Source organism: Calcarisporiella thermophila (genome assembly GCF_041956535.1).
Source record: "Calcarisporiella thermophila strain CBS 279.70 unplaced genomic scaffold VTP21scaffold_42, whole genome shotgun sequence".
NCBI classification, from domain to species: Eukaryota; Fungi; Calcarisporiellomycota; class Calcarisporiellomycetes; order Calcarisporiellales; family Calcarisporiellaceae; genus Calcarisporiella; species Calcarisporiella thermophila.
In genome coordinates, this window is record NW_027192232.1 from 1 (window position 1) to 21091 (window position 21091).

General features: G+C 48.5%; 9 protein-coding genes across 9 annotated transcripts; 3 read left to right on the forward strand and 6 right to left on the reverse strand.

Moving 5' to 3' along the window:
- Positions 1 to 895: 895 nt before the first annotated feature.
- Positions 896 to 1705, reverse strand: VTP21DRAFT_8907 (uncharacterized protein; the record flags this gene model as incomplete). Its single annotated transcript, XM_069399807.1, has 1 exon — positions 896 to 1705. One exon carries the CDS (start codon positions 1703 to 1705, stop codon positions 896 to 898), a length of 810 nt encoding a protein of 269 aa, XP_069245665.1.
- A 1237-nt stretch (positions 1706 to 2942) lies between these two features.
- On the forward strand, positions 2943 to 6657 carry VTP21DRAFT_8908 (uncharacterized protein; the record flags this gene model as incomplete). Its single annotated transcript, XM_069399808.1, has 4 exons — positions 2943 to 3054; positions 3168 to 3190; positions 3264 to 3278; positions 3394 to 6657. 4 exons carry the CDS (start codon positions 2943 to 2945, stop codon positions 6655 to 6657), a joined length of 3414 nt encoding a protein of 1137 aa, XP_069245666.1.
- Positions 6658 to 7219: 562 nt separating this feature from the next.
- Positions 7220 to 8076, reverse strand: VTP21DRAFT_8909 (uncharacterized protein; the record flags this gene model as incomplete). The annotated part of the gene is made up of 2 exons (XM_069399809.1): positions 7220 to 7773; positions 7848 to 8076. The coding sequence occupies 2 exons, from the start codon at positions 8074 to 8076 to the stop codon at positions 7220 to 7222; spliced, it is 783 nt and encodes a 260-aa protein (XP_069245667.1).
- Positions 8077 to 9194: 1118 nt separating this feature from the next.
- Positions 9195 to 10949, forward strand: VTP21DRAFT_8910 (uncharacterized protein; the record flags this gene model as incomplete). Its single annotated transcript, XM_069399811.1, has 2 exons — positions 9195 to 9233; positions 9366 to 10949. 2 exons carry the CDS (start codon positions 9195 to 9197, stop codon positions 10947 to 10949), a joined length of 1623 nt encoding a protein of 540 aa, XP_069245668.1.
- A 657-nt stretch (positions 10950 to 11606) lies between these two features.
- On the reverse strand, positions 11607 to 13442 carry VTP21DRAFT_8911 (uncharacterized protein; the record flags this gene model as incomplete). The annotated part of the gene is made up of 3 exons (XM_069399812.1): positions 11607 to 12929; positions 13010 to 13104; positions 13187 to 13442. The coding sequence occupies 3 exons, from the start codon at positions 13440 to 13442 to the stop codon at positions 11607 to 11609; spliced, it is 1674 nt and encodes a 557-aa protein (XP_069245669.1).
- A 171-nt stretch (positions 13443 to 13613) lies between these two features.
- VTP21DRAFT_8912 (uncharacterized protein) lies at positions 13614 to 15377 on the reverse strand (the record flags this gene model as incomplete). Its single annotated transcript, XM_069399813.1, has 5 exons — positions 13614 to 13743; positions 13861 to 14365; positions 14442 to 14469; positions 14553 to 14713; positions 14801 to 15377. 5 exons carry the CDS (start codon positions 15375 to 15377, stop codon positions 13614 to 13616), a joined length of 1401 nt encoding a protein of 466 aa, XP_069245670.1.
- A 604-nt stretch (positions 15378 to 15981) lies between these two features.
- VTP21DRAFT_8913 (uncharacterized protein) lies at positions 15982 to 16901 on the reverse strand (the record flags this gene model as incomplete). Its single annotated transcript, XM_069399814.1, has 3 exons — positions 15982 to 16357; positions 16425 to 16477; positions 16560 to 16901. The coding sequence occupies 3 exons, from the start codon at positions 16899 to 16901 to the stop codon at positions 15982 to 15984; spliced, it is 771 nt and encodes a 256-aa protein (XP_069245671.1).
- A 403-nt stretch (positions 16902 to 17304) lies between these two features.
- On the reverse strand, positions 17305 to 19035 carry VTP21DRAFT_8914 (uncharacterized protein; the record flags this gene model as incomplete). Its single annotated transcript, XM_069399815.1, has 1 exon — positions 17305 to 19035. One exon carries the CDS (start codon positions 19033 to 19035, stop codon positions 17305 to 17307), a length of 1731 nt encoding a protein of 576 aa, XP_069245672.1.
- A 1255-nt stretch (positions 19036 to 20290) lies between these two features.
- Positions 20291 to 20662, forward strand: VTP21DRAFT_8915 (uncharacterized protein; the record flags this gene model as incomplete). The annotated part of the gene is made up of 1 exon (XM_069399816.1): positions 20291 to 20662. The coding sequence occupies one exon, from the start codon at positions 20291 to 20293 to the stop codon at positions 20660 to 20662; it is 372 nt and encodes a 123-aa protein (XP_069245673.1).
- Between the last annotated feature and the right edge of the window lie 429 nt (positions 20663 to 21091).

The following is a 21091-nucleotide window of genomic DNA, read 5'->3' on the forward strand; positions in this document are numbered from 1 at the left end:
ACAAGAATAACTCAATTAACTTTTTTTGTACCTTATTTCAGTTTTAAAGATGTTTTATAATTTCACAAAAGTTTACAGAGTGTTTTTTTTTTCAAAAATTTAAGCTGTGATATCAATAATATCTATATATGTAATGACACCCTATCCAATCAATCTTTTGCAAAGTTATCATAGCCCCTCAAGGCTAAATTTCTAAACGGCAACCTGACAAACCGGTTTAAGATCAGCGATGCTCAAGTGTGAGGCCATCCGAATATTGAAGATCGCTTCTATGATATTAATATATCTTGTTTCCAGGGAATGTAAGCTGGGTTCGAAAGCCCTGCGTAAGAAAACTATCATACAGAAATATCTATCCAGCCTTTCAATCCAACCTAATAGAGAGGAGCACATCGGAACATTTTTATCCCCAGGTCGTCCGATAAAAAAAATTAACTCCTAGTCAAAATCCGGTCCTCCAACTTATTACTTCCTCAATGGCTTGCAAAAAATAGCATTAAATGTTAATTAATTTTATTAACAGTCAAGATAAGAGTCCTCTGTGACGTTGTGAGCATTTTTTTCTAGCCTAATCTAGACCATTAATTTGGCCAAATCTCAAAAAGAAACTCCACTAGGAGAATATGCGTATACCTAGTCCAAGACGCCCTCGCCAAGACCAGTGGGCCACATTTCTAGTTTATTGTTTGTCACTGACACGGTAAAAGCCAAACTAATAACTTAAGTGTATTTTTTTATTATTTTTAATTTTTTTGTTTGTATCTCAATGTATGAGTATATAAGTTGTTGGTGACAATACAAAATTAAAGAGCGATAATCCTGCAGTATGATTCATTGGAAAACAAAAATGTACAAGAGTCAGATAATTTTCAAGTGAAGGTGAAGCAAAACTAATCTAAGCTGCGGTAGGCGTTTGGGTGGTTGTGGTGGCGGATGATTCAGTACTGGTAGTCGTATCAGTGGTGGTAGTAGTGGTGGCAGTTGAGTCGGTCGTTGTTGTTGCCTCGGTGATAGAATCAGTTGTGGTACTAGTTGCTTCAGATGTAGCGGCAGTATCAGTGGTAGTGGTTGTGGCCGTGTCTGTGGTGGTTGTCTCAGTGCTCGCTCCAGTGTCGGTGTCAGTGGCCGTTCCAGTAGCGGCGGATACATCAGGAGGGGCCGGGGCTCCGTTACCGAACTGTTGGCAGATGAGATCCACCTGTTGCTGTATTGCTCCCACCACCGCCACCTTCATCACGGACACGCCGGCCAGTGCGATGTCCGCACCCTCCGTATTTCCAATATGCTCACGCAATGCACTGGCTTGGTCGTCATAACCCTGCAGCATTACTTTAGCCTGAGCAATGAGGGCATCGACCTGGGGGTTTGAGCACGGCGCTTTAATGGAATCCGCTCCAACGGTGGTAGTTGCAAGCGGAGGAGTGGTGGTTGTGGTTGAGGCGAGCGTGCCCGTGGGCTCGGCGGCCGTGACCTCGGTGAATGCGGTGAGGACCGAGGTGGCAGTATCCGTGGTAGTTGCAGCCGCTGTATCAGTTGCGGTTGTGGTGACCGTGGAGCTTTCTGTAGCAGTTGAAGTAGTAGTCTCATCGGTAGAGGTACTTGTCTCCGTTGTTGTCGTCGTCGCGTCTTGGCGGCGCAAAAACTGCGGGTTCGCAAGAGCGCTGGTGCTGGTTAAAAGCAGCAGGGCAAGTACAGAGAATTTCATGCTATGAATTTAATGTAAAGATCAACAAAAGCTTCGGCGAAAATACAGAAGCAGGTGAAAAGAAATACAAAAGAGAAATATATTTGTAATAGAAGAGAAAACCTGAGTGAAGCTAAAGAATGGGCACGGGTTTAAGTATGGAAGCAAGCCCTTGTGTTTTTTCGATGACGATTTGCCTTGGCAGTTTATTTGGAGGATATTTTTAGGGTTATGGAACATGCCCTTTAGCCTGGTCTGTAACCTTGCCTTACTTGTCCAATCGATATTCTTTGCAGACATTCTAAAAATTTATGGCAGGACTTGTTTCAGGTTAGCCCATACGCCCAGGAAATGTATTTGAAATCAACGGAGGATGAGAAATCAAGCAGAACGCTGGGCATTGCCAGCTGCCAGAGAGGAGGTTACGAAGGGGATTGGGTGGCTGAGGAGGGCACACTCATGAAGTTAGACGGCTTATCTTAGGGGTAAGACGACGGGCGCCCGTTTGGTCATGGGGGAGCACAGCAATAAGGAGGGGTTAATAAGATGGTTATTTTTCGGTTAGAGACCCAGTATTTTCATATGTTTTCCGAGAGCCGAAGGTGGTCGTTGTACCCGATGATGGGCAATGAATGCACCATAGAGCGGCTGCATACCCGCCGTCCCTCGTGCAGGTGATGGGATAGGTTCGATAGTCGGGGGATGCATGGGTGAGTTAAGGAGAGGCCATTACTAGGCCCAGCAGTGATTCGATGTAGAGAGCTGATGCCACGTAGTACTACTGAGTGCCAAAATCTGTGATGTGGCCGTGTGAAAAAAGCACACCGGATTATGGCAATAGAACTTAAGGTTTGACAGAAAAGGGAATATCCAAGAATTATCCATGGGGCTTGGAATCCGAAGGATTATCAAGTTTAATCATTTAGAATTATTAATGGGCGATTCTCCTGTGTTCTTGTTCCCTTTATCGGCTCGGTCCTTATCCTTTTCCCTACGTACCTCACACAATGTTGCGAGCCCTATTGTAACCTAAACACCTTTTCATACCTTTGACCCAAACTGCGCTTTCTATTTCCCTCTATCTCGTTGTTCTCATCTAAGCATTTATTTTCCTTCTCCTCTTGAATATCCCCCCCAAGTCAGAACGAAGCCCAACTGCATTCTATCTAGCGGTTTTTTATACCTCCACTGATTTGGATCCATATCCACTCCTCGATATATCTCCTTAGCATTAGTGACGTGACAGACATTTGCGGTGATGGATGGTGAGCACGAGGGAACCGCGGCTGGTTCCTCGAATTTTCACAGTGATGGTGCATCCCCTAACGCAGATCATGGAAAGACAAGGCGTCCTCGCTCCACCATGGCATGTAAGTTGGCCTATCCTATTTTTCTTTTTCCTTTTTTGGCTGCGATGATGGTCTTTACTGATGTATCTATTCACTTTGTTTTTTAAACTTGCCCTTGTCGTGTGAAAAAAAAGGTATTCGGTGTCGGAAAAAGAAGGTACGCTGAGAATGTTTGAATCGTAATGTTTGACATTACTGACAGATGCTCCCCCTTCCTCCTACACTTTTAGGTCAAATGCGATTTTGTAAGTACCTGGATCTTATGAACCTCTTTTTTCCTTTTGCATCTCTAGAATTTTTCCGTTTTTTTTTTTTTACTATTCTATATCCTGATGGCGCCATTTTTTTATCATTTTCTAGCTCCAACCTACTTGCTCTCGCTGCTCTCAGGCAGGCTTGCCTTGTACCTACTCCACACCTCCACGGCGAGTAGATGGTCATGCCTTTGATACCCTTGGGAATCATGTTGAGCAGCTAAAGGCGCGCATGCAAAAAATGCAGAATGACCTGATGACTATCAAGAATAGCCTTAATAGCATGACCGTACCACCCAACCCGGCTCTCCCGGATGCGACTGGGAAAGCACCCGACTTGTCCATCTTACGGAGTAATAACGGTGAACAGGGCACACAAGGGGTAACGTGGAAGCTTTCGCTTTCACCCTCGGGACTTCGAATAGATACCAACATTGCCTCCGTGCAGGATCTATACAAGATCCTCTTGCAGGGTATCAGTCAACTCAGTATCCGGCAGGAAAACCGCACTGGAGGTTTGCTGGACCCGGATATTCCCACAGAAGGGTTGACGTCGCGTCGCCGAAGGGAGCACACTTCGCAGTCAGGATGGCACCCGCACAGGAGTGCCGTCGGTGGCGGAGATGAGGGAACGGGAGAGCAGCGCTTGTGGGAGATCACACCCGAACAAGAACAAGAGATATTGCGGGAGCAACAACGCAGCACGGTCGAGCAAGAACTGCCCAGCGAGGTGCTCGACCGCCTCGTTGAACACTATCTCAGCTGCTTCGTCAGTTTCCAGGTCGTGAACAAGCAAGGGTTTTTGGAGCAGTATCGCAATCGATCAGAGCAGCCGATTGATCCTTTGCTGCTCAACTCAATCTATGCCTGGACGGCCAAGCACCTTGCCCTCCACCACCACTTCGACGACAGTAAGGACCCCAACATCATCGGCGAATACTACTTTAAGCAGTCGCGGCAGCTCCTGAAAAAGCGGTTCGATGTCTCCAACCCCGACACGATCCAGGCCTTAATCAACATGTTCCTGTACCAAATCACCAGTTCGAAGCCGACCCAAGCCTACCTGTATATTGGGCTGGCGGCACGGATGGCCCAGGACCTCAAGCTTCATCGAAAGGAGACCGGAACGGCCCAGGACGCATACACCAGCGAGCGCTTGAAGCGCCTCTGGTGGACCGCGTTCTGGCTCGACTCCCATGCCGTCCTCGAGGCGAGTCGGTCCACCATGATCGATGATCGCGACTGCGACGTGGATTACCCGGCCCCTCTCGCCGATGATGACCCGGACACCGTCGACAAGATCGAATTCGGCAAGCACATGATCAAATTGATCAGCGTGCGGCGCGATGTCGCCAAGCAGCTCCTGTCGGACCAGTCAGGGCAGTCGCTGCTCTCCGCCATATCCATGCTGGAAAACGCGCTCACCAGTTGGTTTAATGGGCTTCCGTCCAGCCTTCAAATCCAGCTCGACGACCCGCCCTACGTCCCCTCCGACACGACGCGCTTCCACGAGACCTCCAAGCTGCTCTTGAACATCGCCTATAATGGCAGCTGGATTTACCTGCATAAGCTATTCCTCCCCAAATCCCAGGAGACCTCCACTCCGATCGCGCTGCTCTCCCTCAACATCTGCACCAAGTCCGCCAACCAGATCACGGACCTTGTGCAGACCATGGCCGACAAAGTGGGGTGGTGTCAGATGTACATTGTGCTTGACTCGATTGCGCTTGCCGCAAAGATCCACCAGCAGGCGATCGTCCTGCGCACGGAGCCCGCCATCACCTTCAACGCTAAGCGGAATCTGGTGCGAATCTTGCACATGTTGCGCGACTCGACCTTCATCGTACTGCCTCTGATCGACCAGCTGGTGGCTGGCATCGAATCTTTTCTCGAGCTGCACCAGATCACCGACGACCTCCGAGAATTGGAGAAGGAGCGTGTCGATGAACCGTTGGAGGAGCAGGAGGGGCGTGCAGAGTTCTCGCTGCCTCCAACCGGGGGCGGGAATGGCGCCGAGTCCGGTGGGGTGGTAGTTGACGGAGGGATGCCTTTCTTTGGCATGGGCATGATGGCGACCAACCCCATGTCTTCCTCCACCTCAACGGGCACCTTCTCTGGCACTGGCCTTGGCGGGAACAGGGCACTTGACGTGCCACAGACTGATGAATACCTCACCAATGCCACGATTGGTAATATCATGCCGATATCCGTATATCCGGGCCATTCACCCGGATACGGTTCCTCTCCGGGAGGAGCCTCTCACACGTTCACTTCGCCGTCGGTGGTCACCCCGGGCACCGTGCAGAGTACACCGCTCCACATCCATAATCTCGAACCTCAACCCCTCACGCATCCTGTCGGGATGCAGGAAGAGTTTGACAACCTACAGCAACCTCCCCAGGTCACCGCCCCCTACCCCAACTTGCCCGGCGATCCTCTCACCGACGAAGACAGGGGACTGTTCGCCGGTCTGGACTCGGGGCAGATCCAGCGCACATCCGAGGATATCGATGCCTTCCTGCAGTCCATCGGAGACGAGTTGATTGGGAGTTCCGGAGAGCAGTACAGCTCCACAGGGGTGCCGAGTGGATTCCCGTCCGACTTTTACAGTGACACCTTTGCCGCGCTCAGTCGAGTGGCCATGGATCCCCAGTTTCACCCCAGCGAGGTTCCCAATTCGTCCTCCTCCTTGGGAGGAATGTCCTCCATGGCCATGCTCAACCCGGCTCAGAGCGCGACCGCCCCTGTTCTGAATCACGGTTTACACGGGCTCTCTGGGGTGCCCGACATAGGAATGGGCCCAGCCGGCCATCCCATGAGCCACCCCCCCACCATGGGCAACATTGGCGCGCACCTGGGTGGCATGTCATCCGCTCACCCGGGACTCATGTCTGCTGGCGGCGTGCCCTCCCAGAGCCACATGCCGCCCAATAACTTGGGTCGTCAGCCGGTAATGTCTTCGGCCGGTGCACCCGGAGGCTTTAACCCCTTCCCCAGCTACCTGTCCGCTCAGTCTCAGCCGCCCCAAGGCCAATTTCGGCAAGGGCTTTTCGCGGCCTCCATGCACCCCTCGGCGGCTTCCATCCCCCCTCATGCTCATCCCCATCTCCATCCATCAATGCCCACGCGCCGTCCCCCTGGACCCATGCAAGGGATGATGCCCGCCTCTTCAAGCGAAGGGGCCATGCCGGCCAACGCAATGGGGGAGTATAATTTAAACATGTTTATGGGGTCGGACATGTATGGCTCCGGAGTGGGCATGCCAGAGAATTCGGGGGGCGAGTATATGGGTGGCAACATGAACGAGATGGCGACGATGTTGCCGACGTCGAGCGCGGGCACGTCGCGGAAAAGAGCAAGAGGAGCATAGTAGATGGCCGGGGTGGTGCTATCTTTTCTATCTGTTGTAGGGAGCTTCTATATCTTTGTTGTTTTTACCCTATTTAATGGATTCCGTGTATTTCTCCCTTACTTTTTGTGTTTTTATTATTACATATATTTATATCCTCATTAAGAATGGCTCTATTATGTTTCGGAGGTCTTATTGCTACCTATTTCTCGTCCATCCTTCGCTTCTCTCCGCTTTTCTTCGACTCATTCACTTCCCTCCCTTCCCTCCTTTTCCCTCTCTTATTTTATTCTTTATCTTTCCTGTTTACCCCCCATTTGTTAAATTAATCTGTTGGATGTAAGGATTTTTCTTTTTGAAAGTAAATTCCCATACAAGATACTCGTCTTATCTCGTTGGATTCCCCTCTCCCTCTTTCCGTTTCTCTCTTCCGCTTTTTTATTCATGCTTTTCCTAAACGTTAGCCTTTTTGCTATTTCAATTGGTTATTATTTTTTTTTTCTATTACTTTTTGGAAACTTGGTTTTTCTTCTTTATTATAAAGCACACTATACAAGAAAATGCACGCTACACGCTGATATATTTACAAGCAAGGGGAGTTGTCTTTTTCAAAGGCAACCATCACCTTGACGACCTCCTCAGCCTCGGGCTTCGAGGCAATGGCGCATCGTCGATTTGCCAAGGCCGGGTGGGCAGCCGTAGTTGGACCGATGGTTGCTATTTTGCAGCGCTGCCACCACTCGGGACCGAAGTGGTCTTTGAGGGACGCAAGAGAATAGTCGACACCGGAGGGAGAGAAGAAGAGAAGCCAATCGGGGGGGCTGAACGCCCCTAGATTTAAAGGCGCCGGACGCGTTTCATATACACACAGCTCCTCGAGATGGAGGCCAGCGTCTCTTAGGCGGGTGGGCAATACATCACGCCGCTTATCTCCACAGAGAAAGAGCAGCAATGTTGGTGATGAGCGGGAGGTGCGCGAGACGGAAAAGTAGGAGATAATGTGGGAGGAGAGTTGCTCTGCGTTCCCGGCATGGGAACTTTGAGCGGGCCAAGAGAGCAGCTTCTGCGATGCGGCAGCCGTGCTTGGACCGACTGCGAAGAGGGGGAGGGAACGCCATGCATTCTTGAGATCCTCGTCTAACATGTTTTCAGGAAAAATAAAAGAGTTAGCAATATGATCAAAGGCTTGGCCCCCAGCCTTGGAAACTAACCCATTGCATTCCATACTTCCTTGAGTGCATCCACGCCCCTCTGGCTCGTTATCACTACACCGCCCAGTCCCCATTCCTCCGGCCGCTGATGGAATTTTTGCCGGATCGGACCGTGATAAAACACGGTTTGCATTACGGGCGCAAAATGGGGATCGTAGCCATATTGCGTGAGAAAATGCGCATAGGGATCATTGGGACGGGGATCGCGGAGGAGAAGGGCTGTGGGCATTCTGGAAAGCTACCTGTAATGCCAACGGAGCTGTTGAGAACTCGGAGGGGGGGGGGGGGGAAACGAAGGCAACAAAAAGAAGCACAAGCTGTGCACGGCTGAGGATTGCGACTGTGCTCAGAAGAGGTTTCAGACACCATTCAGAATGTACCCAATCTCCTCGGGACAGTAAATCGACGCAGGGCTGCACGAAAAGTGCAAAACGGGGAGATGCGCGTATAGATCGCCTTGATAAATGGGGTCGGCAAGAGCTTTATCGGTGGTTTGGTCAGATGGGGAGGGGGGCGGGGAGAACCTGCCTACTTCCGAAGCTTCATCTCCTCCCCCTCCGCTGTGGGTCGGCCGGCTTTATTTATTTGTTTCGAGGCATTGCACCTAAGCGAACCGGTTGCGAGGGGGGAGCGGAAAACGAGGGGGTGCGGGGCCGCAGTCCGTGGGAGGGAAAATCGGATTTTGGCTGAGAGGACACGCGGGAGGGCTAGGAAGGGGGGATTCAGATGAGGAAGTAATTGGAAAAGAAAAAAAAACAGAAATGAAATGCGCTTGCTGCATCCGAGGTTTATGGTACAGATTTGAATAGGAGCTGAAAATGGTATATGAATAAATTGACATTCTTGTGTTCCCTATGGAGAGTTTGACCGCGGAGGGGTCTATTCGCGATCAACTGCCCATGGCTATTCCCTTCTACAAGAGCAGGTTTTTTTTTAAGTCGGGCTGCACGCTAGTAGCTGGGAACAGGAAAGCGTGTTGACCCGTTTTGAGATGCCCGTCGCCATTTATGTAGGGAGGATCGGAAAGTGTACAGAACATATATATCGTCGATGCTTCCCAGCTCTTTCACAGACTTGAGTTGCTTTGTTTTATTTTTCTCTGCTTTTTCTCAATTGCTGCCCTTTCGAGTTCTCATTCCACCCTCCTTCTCTCTCTATCTCTCTCTCTTTCTCTTTTGTTGGCCTTCCTCTCTTTTTAGGCCCCCTCCTCTCCCCCTTTTTTCTCAAACCACCATTTGAACACACCCTTTTTTGTGAGGATTTCTTCCAAGTGTTTGGCTTGCTGAGAATTGGCTTGAGCATTAGTTATTAATGACTACATCCACGTTGCATTCGCATAATAGCACTATGATGAAGACCACTAAATCGGGTCGCCCGTTTGTGAAGGTGAGTCTTACGATGACTAACGGCTGCTTGCTGATGGCCTTGGCTCGCAAGGCTCGGATATTCAGGATTTAAGCGTTTATATTGGCTGTAGCCTGCTGAACAAGGTATACTGACGCTCTCCTGTTTGCCTAGGATATCCACGATCTCTTTGCCGCGCTTGTGGTCTCTCTGCCTCTGGAGACCAACCGACGGAACTTTCGCAGCTATCCGAATACATTCACGGCCGAACAGGCCATCACAAACCTCAACTCGCTGCGATTTTCGCAAACAAACCGTGCCCCCGACCCTAAGGATCCCACAAGGATCGTGACGACCACCGTTACCACCACCTTCAGCATGACCAAGGATATGGCACGCAGTCTTTGTCAGCATTTTCTCGACGCTCACTTGATGGAGAGCGCAGTCGATAAAAGTAACCGAAACTTTAAGGATAAGGGCATCTATGGAATCACGCCCACCGGCGCCAGCATTCTGGAGCGCTTCATCAATAATAACAATCTGGCCGCGGCCCACCTCCAGGCCCTGTTCGGGCAGATTGCGGCGATAAAGGTGCTTGTGCTGGAGCGCAAACCGGACGACGATACCCTCCTCCTGACCCCGGATACCGTGCGCACGATCTTCAAGCGATTCGCTGGCCCCGCCCCCAACTCCAGCTCGAGCGAGAATGGCCTGGGGGGTGGGGACGAGCTGGGCTCGGACAGTTCGTCGGTGATGTCGACCGAGGTCAACCGGAACCTTGGGATCGAGGTGCGGGACCGCACGCTGTTCTACACGGTCTATCCCAACACGTTCCACGGGCAGGCTGCGCTGGATTGGCTGTGCGAGTTCACCACCGTCATCTCGCGCACAGAAGCGGCCACCATTGCCAGCGAATTCATCCGTCTCTCGCTGGTGTCGCAGATAGTGGAGAAGGGAGAGCGCGAGGACAAGGCCGCGGGAATCGTGGACTCGAAGTCGACCCTGTACCAGTTGACCGACGAGGGCCAGAAAATAGCAGGCTGGCTGAACGAGGAGCTCCCCAACGGGAAGAACGGGGACGAAGTGGATCTGAAGGAGATGCTGTCGTATCCGGCAAGCGCTGCCACAAAGAAGTCCGGCGCCCGCCTCAGCCGCACCGACTCGTCGCGCCTCCAGAAGTCTCGCCTGATCGACTTCAACCTCGATGCCAAGGAGTCCAACGCGGCCCGCCTGCAGCAGATCCTCAAGGACGCCAAGCTCTTGCCCCTGTTCCGCGAATTTTTGCAGTCGAACTTCTGCGAGGAGAACCTGGCCTTCCTGCTGGAGTGCCAAGAGTTTAAGCGCAAAATGGCGGCCGTCCGGTCCAGTGGCGGAGGCCCGGAGCAGAAGAAGGAGGCCGCGAGCTTGGCGGTCAAGATCTTCGTCACCTACCTCGCCCCCTCGTCCCCTTCCGAGGTCAACATTGACCACTCGCTGCGGCAGGAGATGGTGCAGTTTTTCACGGCCGCGGGCATCGTCTCCCTCACCACCACCTCCGCCCCCCCCACCTCGACCTCGGCCACCCACCAGAACAATCTTGCCACCGCCACCACGACCACCACCACGACCACCGTCACCACCACGGTGACCATCAGCGAGTACAGCAGTATCACCAGCGGAATGCTGGAGAACATCACCCAGATGTACGACAACGCCCGCGATCACATCTTCCGTCTCATGAGCACCGACTCCGTGCCCAAGTTCATGCACCCGAAATAAGCCCTCGCTCCTCCTCGCCAGCCTCTCCTCCCTCACCTTCAAAAAAGTCATGAGAAAAACAAAATGTTTACAATACTCTAACCTATCCTATAGAGTAGGAATATTTGTAAAAGCATAGGATTTTTTTATTGTTTTTTTTTTTTTATCTTTACCCTTTCATAGAGAACGTTTAACTATTTTTCTTCGACAACGATTCCACGGTCTTTTTTATTTTTATATTTTTTTTTTTATTATATTATTATATTATTTCTATTATTTCTATTATTTTATTATTTTTATTTCATTATTATAAAATGAAAGTTTGGCCTCTTCTTTTTTACCTTCTTTCCTAATGCTCTTTACACACTTCTTCTCACCATTAAAATTAATAGTTCATTCCAGCACGAAGGAGAGGAGTGAGAAGACCACGAAAAAAAAATTAGCAATACAAAGGGAAGACACATTCTTTGAAAAAGTACTGGAACCTCAAATGTTCAAAAAAAAAAATAATGATTAGAATGAAGAGTGTGAAGCAACGAAGGTAAAGAGGACCTTAGGGGGGCAAGGCAGAGTGCATTCAATGGTTTGGCATGGATGATAAATATTGCGTGGCAGTCTATTTAACAAGAGGAGGGTGGGAGGGGGGGTTGAGTGTGCACCGGCCTGCAGCTCGCCTCGTCATACCAAAAATGTGCTATCGATGTCGTGGGCAAAGTCCCACACCAAGATCCGCTTGTCCAGCGAGCCGCTCACGATTCGCCGCTCGTCGAACTGGAGTTTGAACACGCTCCCCGCATGCCCCCGCAGCTCGCTCACCAGCTTCCCCGTCTTCCGATCCCAGACCTTGATGGTTTCATCGTAGCTCCCGCTCACAATCCGGCGCGCGTCAAACTGCAGAGTGCGAACCAATTTGGTGTGGCCCTTGAGGATGTTCAGGCAGGCACCGGTTTCCGCGTCCCACACCCGGATGGTGAAGTCACTCGACCCGGACACGATGGTTTTGCCGTCAAACTGCACACATGCGATCCCGCGGGGATGCGCGTCAAGCGTGCGAAGACACGTGCCGGTGGCCATGTCCCATACCTTAAGCGTGCGGTCGCCTGACGCAGACACCACGATTCCGTCGCGAAACTGCACCGAGTTGACGGCGGCCCGATGCCCGGTCAATCTGCGGATACACTTGCCGCTCTCGCGGTCCCACACCCGGATGGTCTTGTCCTTCGAGGAGGACACGATGTGGTTGGAATCGAAGCAAAGGTTCAACACGCTGTCCTCGTGGCCAACCAGCTCTTTCACAACGTTTCCAGTGTCTAGCTCCCACACCGCAATCGTAGTGTCGCTACTCCCGGTCACCAGCCATGGGCCGTCAATTTGTAGGCACAGGACACTTTTCTTGTGGTGATGCAACGTCCGCAAGCACTTCCCGGTACGAATGTCCCATATCCTAACGCTATTGTCCCGGCTGCCGGAAATGATTTTCGTCGAGTCGAAGTGCACACAGTACACGCATTCGGTGTGGCCCTCGAGCTCGAGAGTGCGATAATTTCCTCGACGCCAGTTCGATTCGAGCAGGGTGCGCTGGTGAAAGAGGTGTTTCCAATTAATGGCAGGCGCACCCTCAGGGGTGCGGTGGATCGAGAAAGGATTAAAGCCCTCGGGCGAAACCCCCTCCTGGACATTCCGCTGTCCTATACTTAGTCCCGCACTAACGGCACTAATGGGAGAACTGATGTTGGAAAGATTTTCCAGAGTAATATCCATCGTTTTTTGTGACTCGCTCTGGCTCTGGCTCAACTCGATACTCTGATAGGCGTCTGTTGTACCCAGATATTCCTCTATCATCTTATAGTTTGCTGGCCAGCCCTGAGCGGCGTAGAGGCGTCGCCATAATCGACTGTTCGAGGATATGCGATTCCACACGGTCGAGACACAAGCACATCGACACAGGGTGGGCGCATCGACAAAGGAAAGAATGTGAAAGGCTAGTTCAAAAGGGAGGAGCTAACGGGTAACAAGGTGAAAGAAAATGGCACGTGTTAATGATTAGGGGGACACCAGCGGAAAGACAGTGGGAGACTCACAGCAATAAAGTCTCTGTGCAAATATGGTGTAATCTGCCCATGCACCCTTGCAAGCATGGAGGTTGGTAGCGATAACAGCACTTGAACGGCGAAATCTAAAGGAGCCAACATGCATTGACATAATGCTTAATGGACCAAGTCACTCTCCACAAAATGGAACCATTATGATATTCTCACCAGCTCTTTGTTCATCTGACCAACCATTCATCCACTGAGGGATCTCTGTTCTCTGTTCATCATAGCCTTCGTCTGTAGTCTCTATATCAGAGACATTTCCCGCCCATTGCCCATTCCACGGGCCATGCAGCCTCACGGTCGCATGCTGCTGCTGGTTTGGCGATGGCAAATCATATCCTTGGGGTGCCTTATGATCGAAACCATCTCCGATTGTATTAGATGTTGGATCGGATGCACCCGAGGGTATGGAGGACATTCTAGCGAGTAGTATTTTCCTTTATTCTGCTTGTGAGATTGTGTCGAAGTCAATGGATACTATGAGGAATTTTAGGAAAAGAAAACGATCATGAAAAAATAAAACTTGCCATGGGCTGATATTCAAATTACAATACAAAAAGGTTTAAGAAATTGAAATTAATAATAAATGCTATCGTCCAATACCCGCCGAGGCTCGGGATGCATTTTGCCTTGACGCCCCTTGTCGCTCTTGCCCTGCCGCTTGCTTCTCTTTTTCCTTGCGCACATCGTACTCATGGGAGGGCGGGTAACTGGGCAAACTGGCATAGAAAAAAAAAATAAAGATTTGATTAGCAAACAGCTGTTATTACCCGCTATATGCAACATGTCCAGCTCCAGTTGCAACGAAACAGCATAAGCATAAAATGATAGTTAACCTTTTTGGCTCCGCGGGCAGAGGTTCTGTCCAGAACCAGTCGTGATCTAGTGCATCAAATGCCTTTCCCCTCTGTTTCGGATTCAGGGTCAATAGCTTCTCGAGCAGATCCACGGCAGCACTCCCAAAACGCGCAAATTCATCCTTGATCATGCGCGGGAACTGTTTAAATCTGACTTCTTTCGCCCCGGGTAGATCCCGCCAGCCAGGCCAAGTTTCGTCGGTGGGGGAGCCGCATAGCCTAAAAATGCGTTCAAGCTGCTCCATCACGGTGGAGCCAGGGAATAGAGGCTTCCCGCGAAGCATCTCCCCCATGATGCAACCAACTCCCCAAATGTCAATTGCCTCGGTATACCGTCGTTCCTCGAGCAGAAGCTCGGGTGGGCGATACCAGAGCGTGACCACGTTGCTCGTGTAGGCCCGATTTGCTCCCTCTTCAAATGGACGAGAGAGGCCAAAGTCTGCGATTTGAAGAACGCCTTCGTTATTAATCAATAGGTTCGCCGCTAAAATAAACAATCAACCAAACAAACAACCATTGATAAGTGCTAATGGATGGAAACGGAGAATATTTCAACAAACCTTTAATATCACGGTGGTAGATATTATTCTAGCATAAAATGGAAGTTAGCGACTTTTAAAGAACAAACTGGTAAAATAGAGGTAATTATGATAAAAGAAAGGATACATTACTTGATGCAGGTAGAGGACTCCCTCGATCAGTTGTTTTAGATAGAGCTTGATCTGTGGGATTGTGAAATTGACCTTGGGGTTCGAGAGTAGGCCGGCAAGATCGTGCTCCATATACGGGAACACCATGTAAATTTGTGCGTGTTTGCGCTGCGCACGATCACCTGCAAATGAGATTGCAATTAATTGTGATTTGGTCGAGCAGATTCAGACATTCTTAAAAATTGGAAGTTTGAAAAAATAATAGGCACCTTTCTGGATTGCAATATCGATCAGAGGAACAATATTGTGATGTTGTAATCGCTTCAAAATTTTAATTTCCCGCAGAGCCGTTATTGGCACCCCATCTGTCTCCTTGTGTATTAATATACGCTTCAATGCAACCATTTTTCCCGTTGACTTCCGCTTAGCTTTGTGAACAACGCCAAAGGTTCCTTCACCAAGCTTGCCCTCCATTTCATATTCATCGATGCGAGAGCATCCCGTGAAACGATGAGAGGAGTGGAGGGGATTGGGCGAACGATGTGCGCTTGGATGAGATGGAGTAGAGGGGGCAGAGTTACGTGGGGTAGAGTTTCCACCACTATTAGCATTACTATTATTGTGGTTGTTACTGTGGTTATTGCTGCCATTATTACTGCCGCCGTTTCCACCCAATCCGGATCCACCGAGGCCTTCGGGCGTAAAATTACGCTTACGCTGTGGATCAACTTCCTCTACTGAGCGCTTCATGGGACAAGTGCAAAACCGATCCAACCTAGAAGGCACATGAGTTTGGATTGACACCCTCTTAGTCAAAACCAGGACCAGGTGGCGCAGCTCAGCCATTTCGGTCCTCGATATTTTTTACGCGTTTGTGAACAGTAATAATAATAACATTGACTGAAGACAGACTTCGAGCAGAAAATTAGTTTATCGTTTATCGACGATAGTTTTTTTTTTTTTTTTGGCTCGGTCTCTGCTAATTCCTGATATTATAGACTTTGAAATAAAAAAGTCTATAACCAATTTCATCCTTGTGAAATCTTAATATCAACCCTTTTTGCTGAGGAATACTACTTATCTAATTATTCGCAATAAAAATTAAAAAGGGTAGAAATCTTCGACCAGTTCAAAACCGATGTCTCTAATGGATCCTGTAGAGCTCGGGGAACTCTGATCGTTTCTTGCTTAGAAGCACATAATATTTTTGAAAAAGACATTTTGAGAATGATACTTCGGTGATAGAAATGTATTTATTGCGTTCAAATTAAGAAGAGTAAATTTTGCATCGCTAGGAAAAAGAAAAAAAGAAAAAACAAGCTAAAAGAAATTCATTGCAAGATTAAAGAAAAGCTAAAAGGAATAAGTCCAACAGAAGGGAGGGGAGAGATGGTAGGGGGATATTTATAGGTAAACAAATAATATAGATGACGTCAACGAATCGAATTTATCATTTTACACGCAATATCACCAGCAATTTCAATGCTACGCTAAGGACAGCCAACACCACTCCAAACCACAGCATAGTCCGTAGAATGCCCTGTGGACGATGTATTTCTCCAATGACCCGAATGTTCCATTTGTATATCTCCATAGCTTCGCTTAGCACCGCGTCTTCCACCGGCTCCTCCAAGCCAAGCGAATCCAATCGAGCCATTAATTCTGACCTGAGCTCAGCAGCATTTTGGACGGTGAAAGCTTCAGTGCCTATACTTGATGAATGGGGATGGGTGCGGGAGGCAACGCGCCGTGGAAAGAAGTTACACTCGCGGAGCCGTTCACAGATGATATGGCCGCTCGAGAGGAGGGTACCATAGAGCGTGAATCTGTCGAAGAGACGAATTTAGCATATTGTGGCGTTATGGGTGTGCCAGAAGAGATGTGTTTGCTTACACATATGCTAGCAGAAGCTCAGGGGATGCAGCGGCAACTTGTCGTACATGGCTCTATCATAGCGTAGATATAAAACATCCACACCAACATCAAGAATAATAGCATCCACCATAAATATCCATTCTCTTTACATACTGTATATTCTAGCATGACTCGGGTCAGACTAATACGTCTTCTCCAATGTCGCCCATAATACACGGCCAAATCCCGTTCGAACGGCTCTGTCCTGTTCATCAGGTTCTCGATCCAAACATGTTGTAAGACCTCACACCGCGGCATGTGCCGCCGGTATTCTTCTTCCACGGTCTTGAACAGAAAGTAGAAGTCTCGCAAGGTCTGACGGTAGATGCGCGGATCCGAGAATGCCAATGGAAGTTTGGTGGAGAGGAGCCTACTAAACTGCGATTGATGCTCCTGAGTGCCTTTATGCAGTTTATCGGTGAGTTTGAGCCGCTCTTTAACGGCATCGACGCTCATTATTTATGGTATTGTAAGAAAGAAGAATATAGATTAAATTTTTTAGGCAAGATTTAGATCACTATGTGAACTGTTCTCACCTTTTCCTCTTATAAAATGCAATAGTAGTCACAAGTTCAGTTGATATTTCTATGAGGTCTTAAATTTTGTCGTGAATCCCAGAAAATAAGAATTCAATCCAAAACTGAATCAGAATACCAATAAATACTAAGCTCTCTTATTATAAATACCATCTAATTCATAGGATATCACATTATTTCAATTAATAGTAACTCTTTGTATAGGCCAAAAGTGGCCTATACAAAGTAAGGAGTCAAGAGTAAAATATGTAATGGATAAAAGAAAAGGCTCATAAGGTTGTCAAGTGTCATAAGAAAATGGTTATAAATAAAAAAAATGGCTATTACTTGGGACAATTGAGATCATTAGACCATTCCTCACTACCTACGCAATTCCGACACATGAACAGACCAGCAGGGTCGATCTGGTCCTTGATGGCTTTAAGTCGAGGATAATGGGTACCAAAATACGACTCCTGCCAGTTGGGCTCGTTTGGATCGGCCTCGTTCCCATATGTGCCAGAGTTGGGCGTTATGTCGCGCAGCTGCTTGATCAAGCTGGTCACCAGCTTACTCTGGGCTTGCTGACTTTCAGCCGTAGTGTTGCTAGTCCACACATTAGATATCATCATAAGGACTTGAGCTCTACGCCAAGCAGGATTGACGGCGTTTTCAGTGTCGGGGACCCGGGCAATCTGCCCTCCAAATAGGCCACCAAAAAGCAAGCTATTTGAGGCAAGGCGGGTCCTTATCTCGAGCAAAGTTTGGGTGAGCTTCTCGGTGGCGGCTGGGTTCCCAAAGGTATCCCGCGGAATAAGTCGTGAACCCATGATATTGTTGACGCCGGTGGGGTTGGAGCAAGCTTGTCCGTTTTCGCAATTTTCATTATAAGGCAATAGATCCCGGAATGATTTGAAGATTGCCATGGAACCCTGGAAGGATAATGAAGGATTCTTTTGAGCAAATTCGGCCAGTGGAGTAAAGGAACGGTTGGCGATCGATAGATCTTCGCCCGGGAGCAGATATGTGATGAGCATCGTTTTGTCAAAGATAAGGAACAGGCCTCCCCACCCAGCCTCGGAAAAAGCAGGCTGCGCACGCAAGAACTCCAGCAGAAACTCAGAAAAGCTTGTAGAATCGGTTGCATTGAGTCCGTAATATGCGGCCACGTAGGGAGTGCTCGGAAACGTGCGATGGGTAACGCTCACTACAACCCCAAATGTTCCACCGCCTCCGCCGCGCAACGCCCAAAAAAGATCCTTATTTTGACATGCATTGGCTGTGCGCAACTCTCCATCGGCCGTCACCACTTCGAATTGCAGAACATTGTCCGCGCTTAGGCCATGCTTAGGCGAAAGGGGACTATGGCCGCCACCCTGCACGTAGCCGCCTGCTGCACCCACAGATCGCTCTCCTCCGACCAACTCTAGGTTTCGCTTGTGCGAGGCTTCGTATACATCATTCCATTGTACTCCTGCACCCACAGTGACGGCACTCGCCTCCTGGATGCAATTGTTCGCGGTAAATGCTTCATGGAACGTGATGTTTTGCAAAAAATGTGTCCATATACTGAGGGCACCCGGCGCGGTGCTACGTCCAAGAAGATCGTGTCCAGTGTTCTTTATGACTAGGCGAAGATTTTGTCTGGCCGCGAACTCAACAGTTCGCTGCACATCCGCAGCACTCGAGACATTAACCGCATAGGCGGAAATTCGTCCTTGAAGGCAGGGCGTACTTCGATTGGAATGAAGTGCGCACCCTGCATTACCGTCACTCTCCCAATTTTCCCACTGTAATGCACCAGCCTGCTGGCTACGCCAGAATGGATCGGCCCATCTCCGCTTCGCCTCATTGCACGCTAACTCGTCGTAATGTGGGTCGTGGCATCGATAGGCGGGTGGAAGAGGAGCTACAAGGCGTCCACCAACTGACGCATTGAAGCGCTCCCAAGCCGTGGCGTCCGGCCAACATTCATCGCTAGGAAGACAGCGACATTTGCGCAACGGGATCTGCTCTGCCACCAATATGGTGGGGACTAGCAGTGCAATAAGGCTGCAAAGGGAGAATTTCACCATTTGAATTGCCTATATTTGCAAACTTGTCCCTATTCAATCATCCATACCGCGAGGATTTATATAATGAGCTTGCATTTGCACACTGATATATTCTGGAAATTTGGCGCTAAGCCGCTGAGGAAATTGGCCCGTTTCGAGTCAGGCATGGTTGATGAATATTCTTCATGGAAAAAAGTGGTCTTGGCAAAAAATCTTAGTCGATATAATGGAAGATCGGGTCAAAATAAAAGACATATGCTCTATTCGGTCTAACCGTAATAGTTTAACTACTAGCAGTCTGAAATAATACGCGGTTTGCTTATAGACAACATGGCCGTTGAATCCTCACTCGAAGTGCATGGAATATCCACCCTTACACCTAAACTTAACATTACTACAAATGGATACAATGCATGGTAACAGTGCACTTTGAATAGAAGAGAGAGCTCGGGTGTTGATTACGTCAAGTAAAGATGTTATTTATCAGATAATCCAATTATTATTAGGGTAAGCAGCATGTTCGGAACGAGAAGTTTAATAGGCTATTAATTGATTGGGTTGCTCTTTGGTATGATACCTGTTTATTGTGTTAAGGGCTCACACGCCCATTGATTACTTCTAAAGCCCTATGGTTTTATAAAAGTTTCTTTGTGCGAGCAGAGCAATCTAATGCTGTCATTCTAAATCTCAGAAATTTGACGCGAAAGATCACCTTAAAAAAAATATTGGTCGGGAGCCAACCTAAAGAGAAAAACAGCTCTCCCATATTAGAGGCATGTAACCTAACACCTAAATCTTTGGCGAAACTAAATTAATATATTGTATATAACCTGATTTAACCAATCTTCCAATACTCTACAGCCCTGGGTGATCTTGATTTCAGCCCCGTCTTTCATTAGAATAATCTAAACCGTCTTTTCAAACTGACCCTGAAATTGGGGGGCTATGTTTCCTATTTTGCTTGCTAGGATTTGGTAATCCTAGCCACACACTTTCCAACTAGAAGGATTCTATTTGTATCATATCGAATATCAGATCTCCCCTTTGATACATATGAATTGCGCTGTCTGAACCCCGAGGTCCTATAAATTGGGTGCCTGCTTGTGCTCTCTCAGCTGGACAGTTCTCATAGTCATATTCCTCTCTTTCTGTTGGTGTGTTTCTCCATTACAATCAAAGGTAATATTGACAGTAATATCAATTCGGGCCTTTGATAGTGTGTGTTTGCCCAATTTTAGTATTTATATTAAGTTTACAACCTGCTTTTGCAGCCGTAATGAAGCTTATTGGGTTGTCTCTCGGTGTTCTTGGCATTGCCTCTGTGGTCCAAGCTGGCGGATTCACAAAGTTTCCCGAAAAAAACTTCCAAGGCACACCCTCCTGGAGCGATGGCAACCCCTGCCGTATAGGTTGGCCTGGAAATCCGGACCAAACCAGTTTTCGCTTCTGGAAGTCTATTAGGGCAGATCCTGGGTTTGTTTGCTTCTTCTATACCGGCAATAATTGTGCCGGTGGCTCGTGCGAAATATGTGTGGATGAACAAGGGTGGTCGGACACCACGATCTTCCGTGGAGTAACAGGCAACAGCTATAAGTGCATACCAGCCGATAGATACAAGTGTGGAAATGCGCAATGCAGGTATAAATAATAGCGTGGGGTCTAGAGAGTTATAGTAGGGATGCAGCAATTAATTTAAGGCTGAGATTCGATCTTCACGATCTTCACGCTGGTTCGCATTCACACACTGTGCTTGGTAGTGTAATTTTCAAGATATAAAAGCCGAAATAAAAAATGTCAATCTGTTATTACACGGAGAGTTGTTGACTCCTCTGCCTACTGTAGCTTACTGTAGCTCCCTTTAGCAGCTAGCTTATGCTTATGGACACTCACTTCCCCCTCCAACTTTCTCTACTCAAGGCACTCAGGAAGAGAACGCCTCTACACACGGTTGCTGAATTCTTCGTAAATTTACAAAGACTTATATTCCATGGTTGAATAAAGACCAATATAGAAAGGACGGATATACATCAATACTGGATAATAAAACAGGGCATTCAGATATTTAGCGCGGGATATA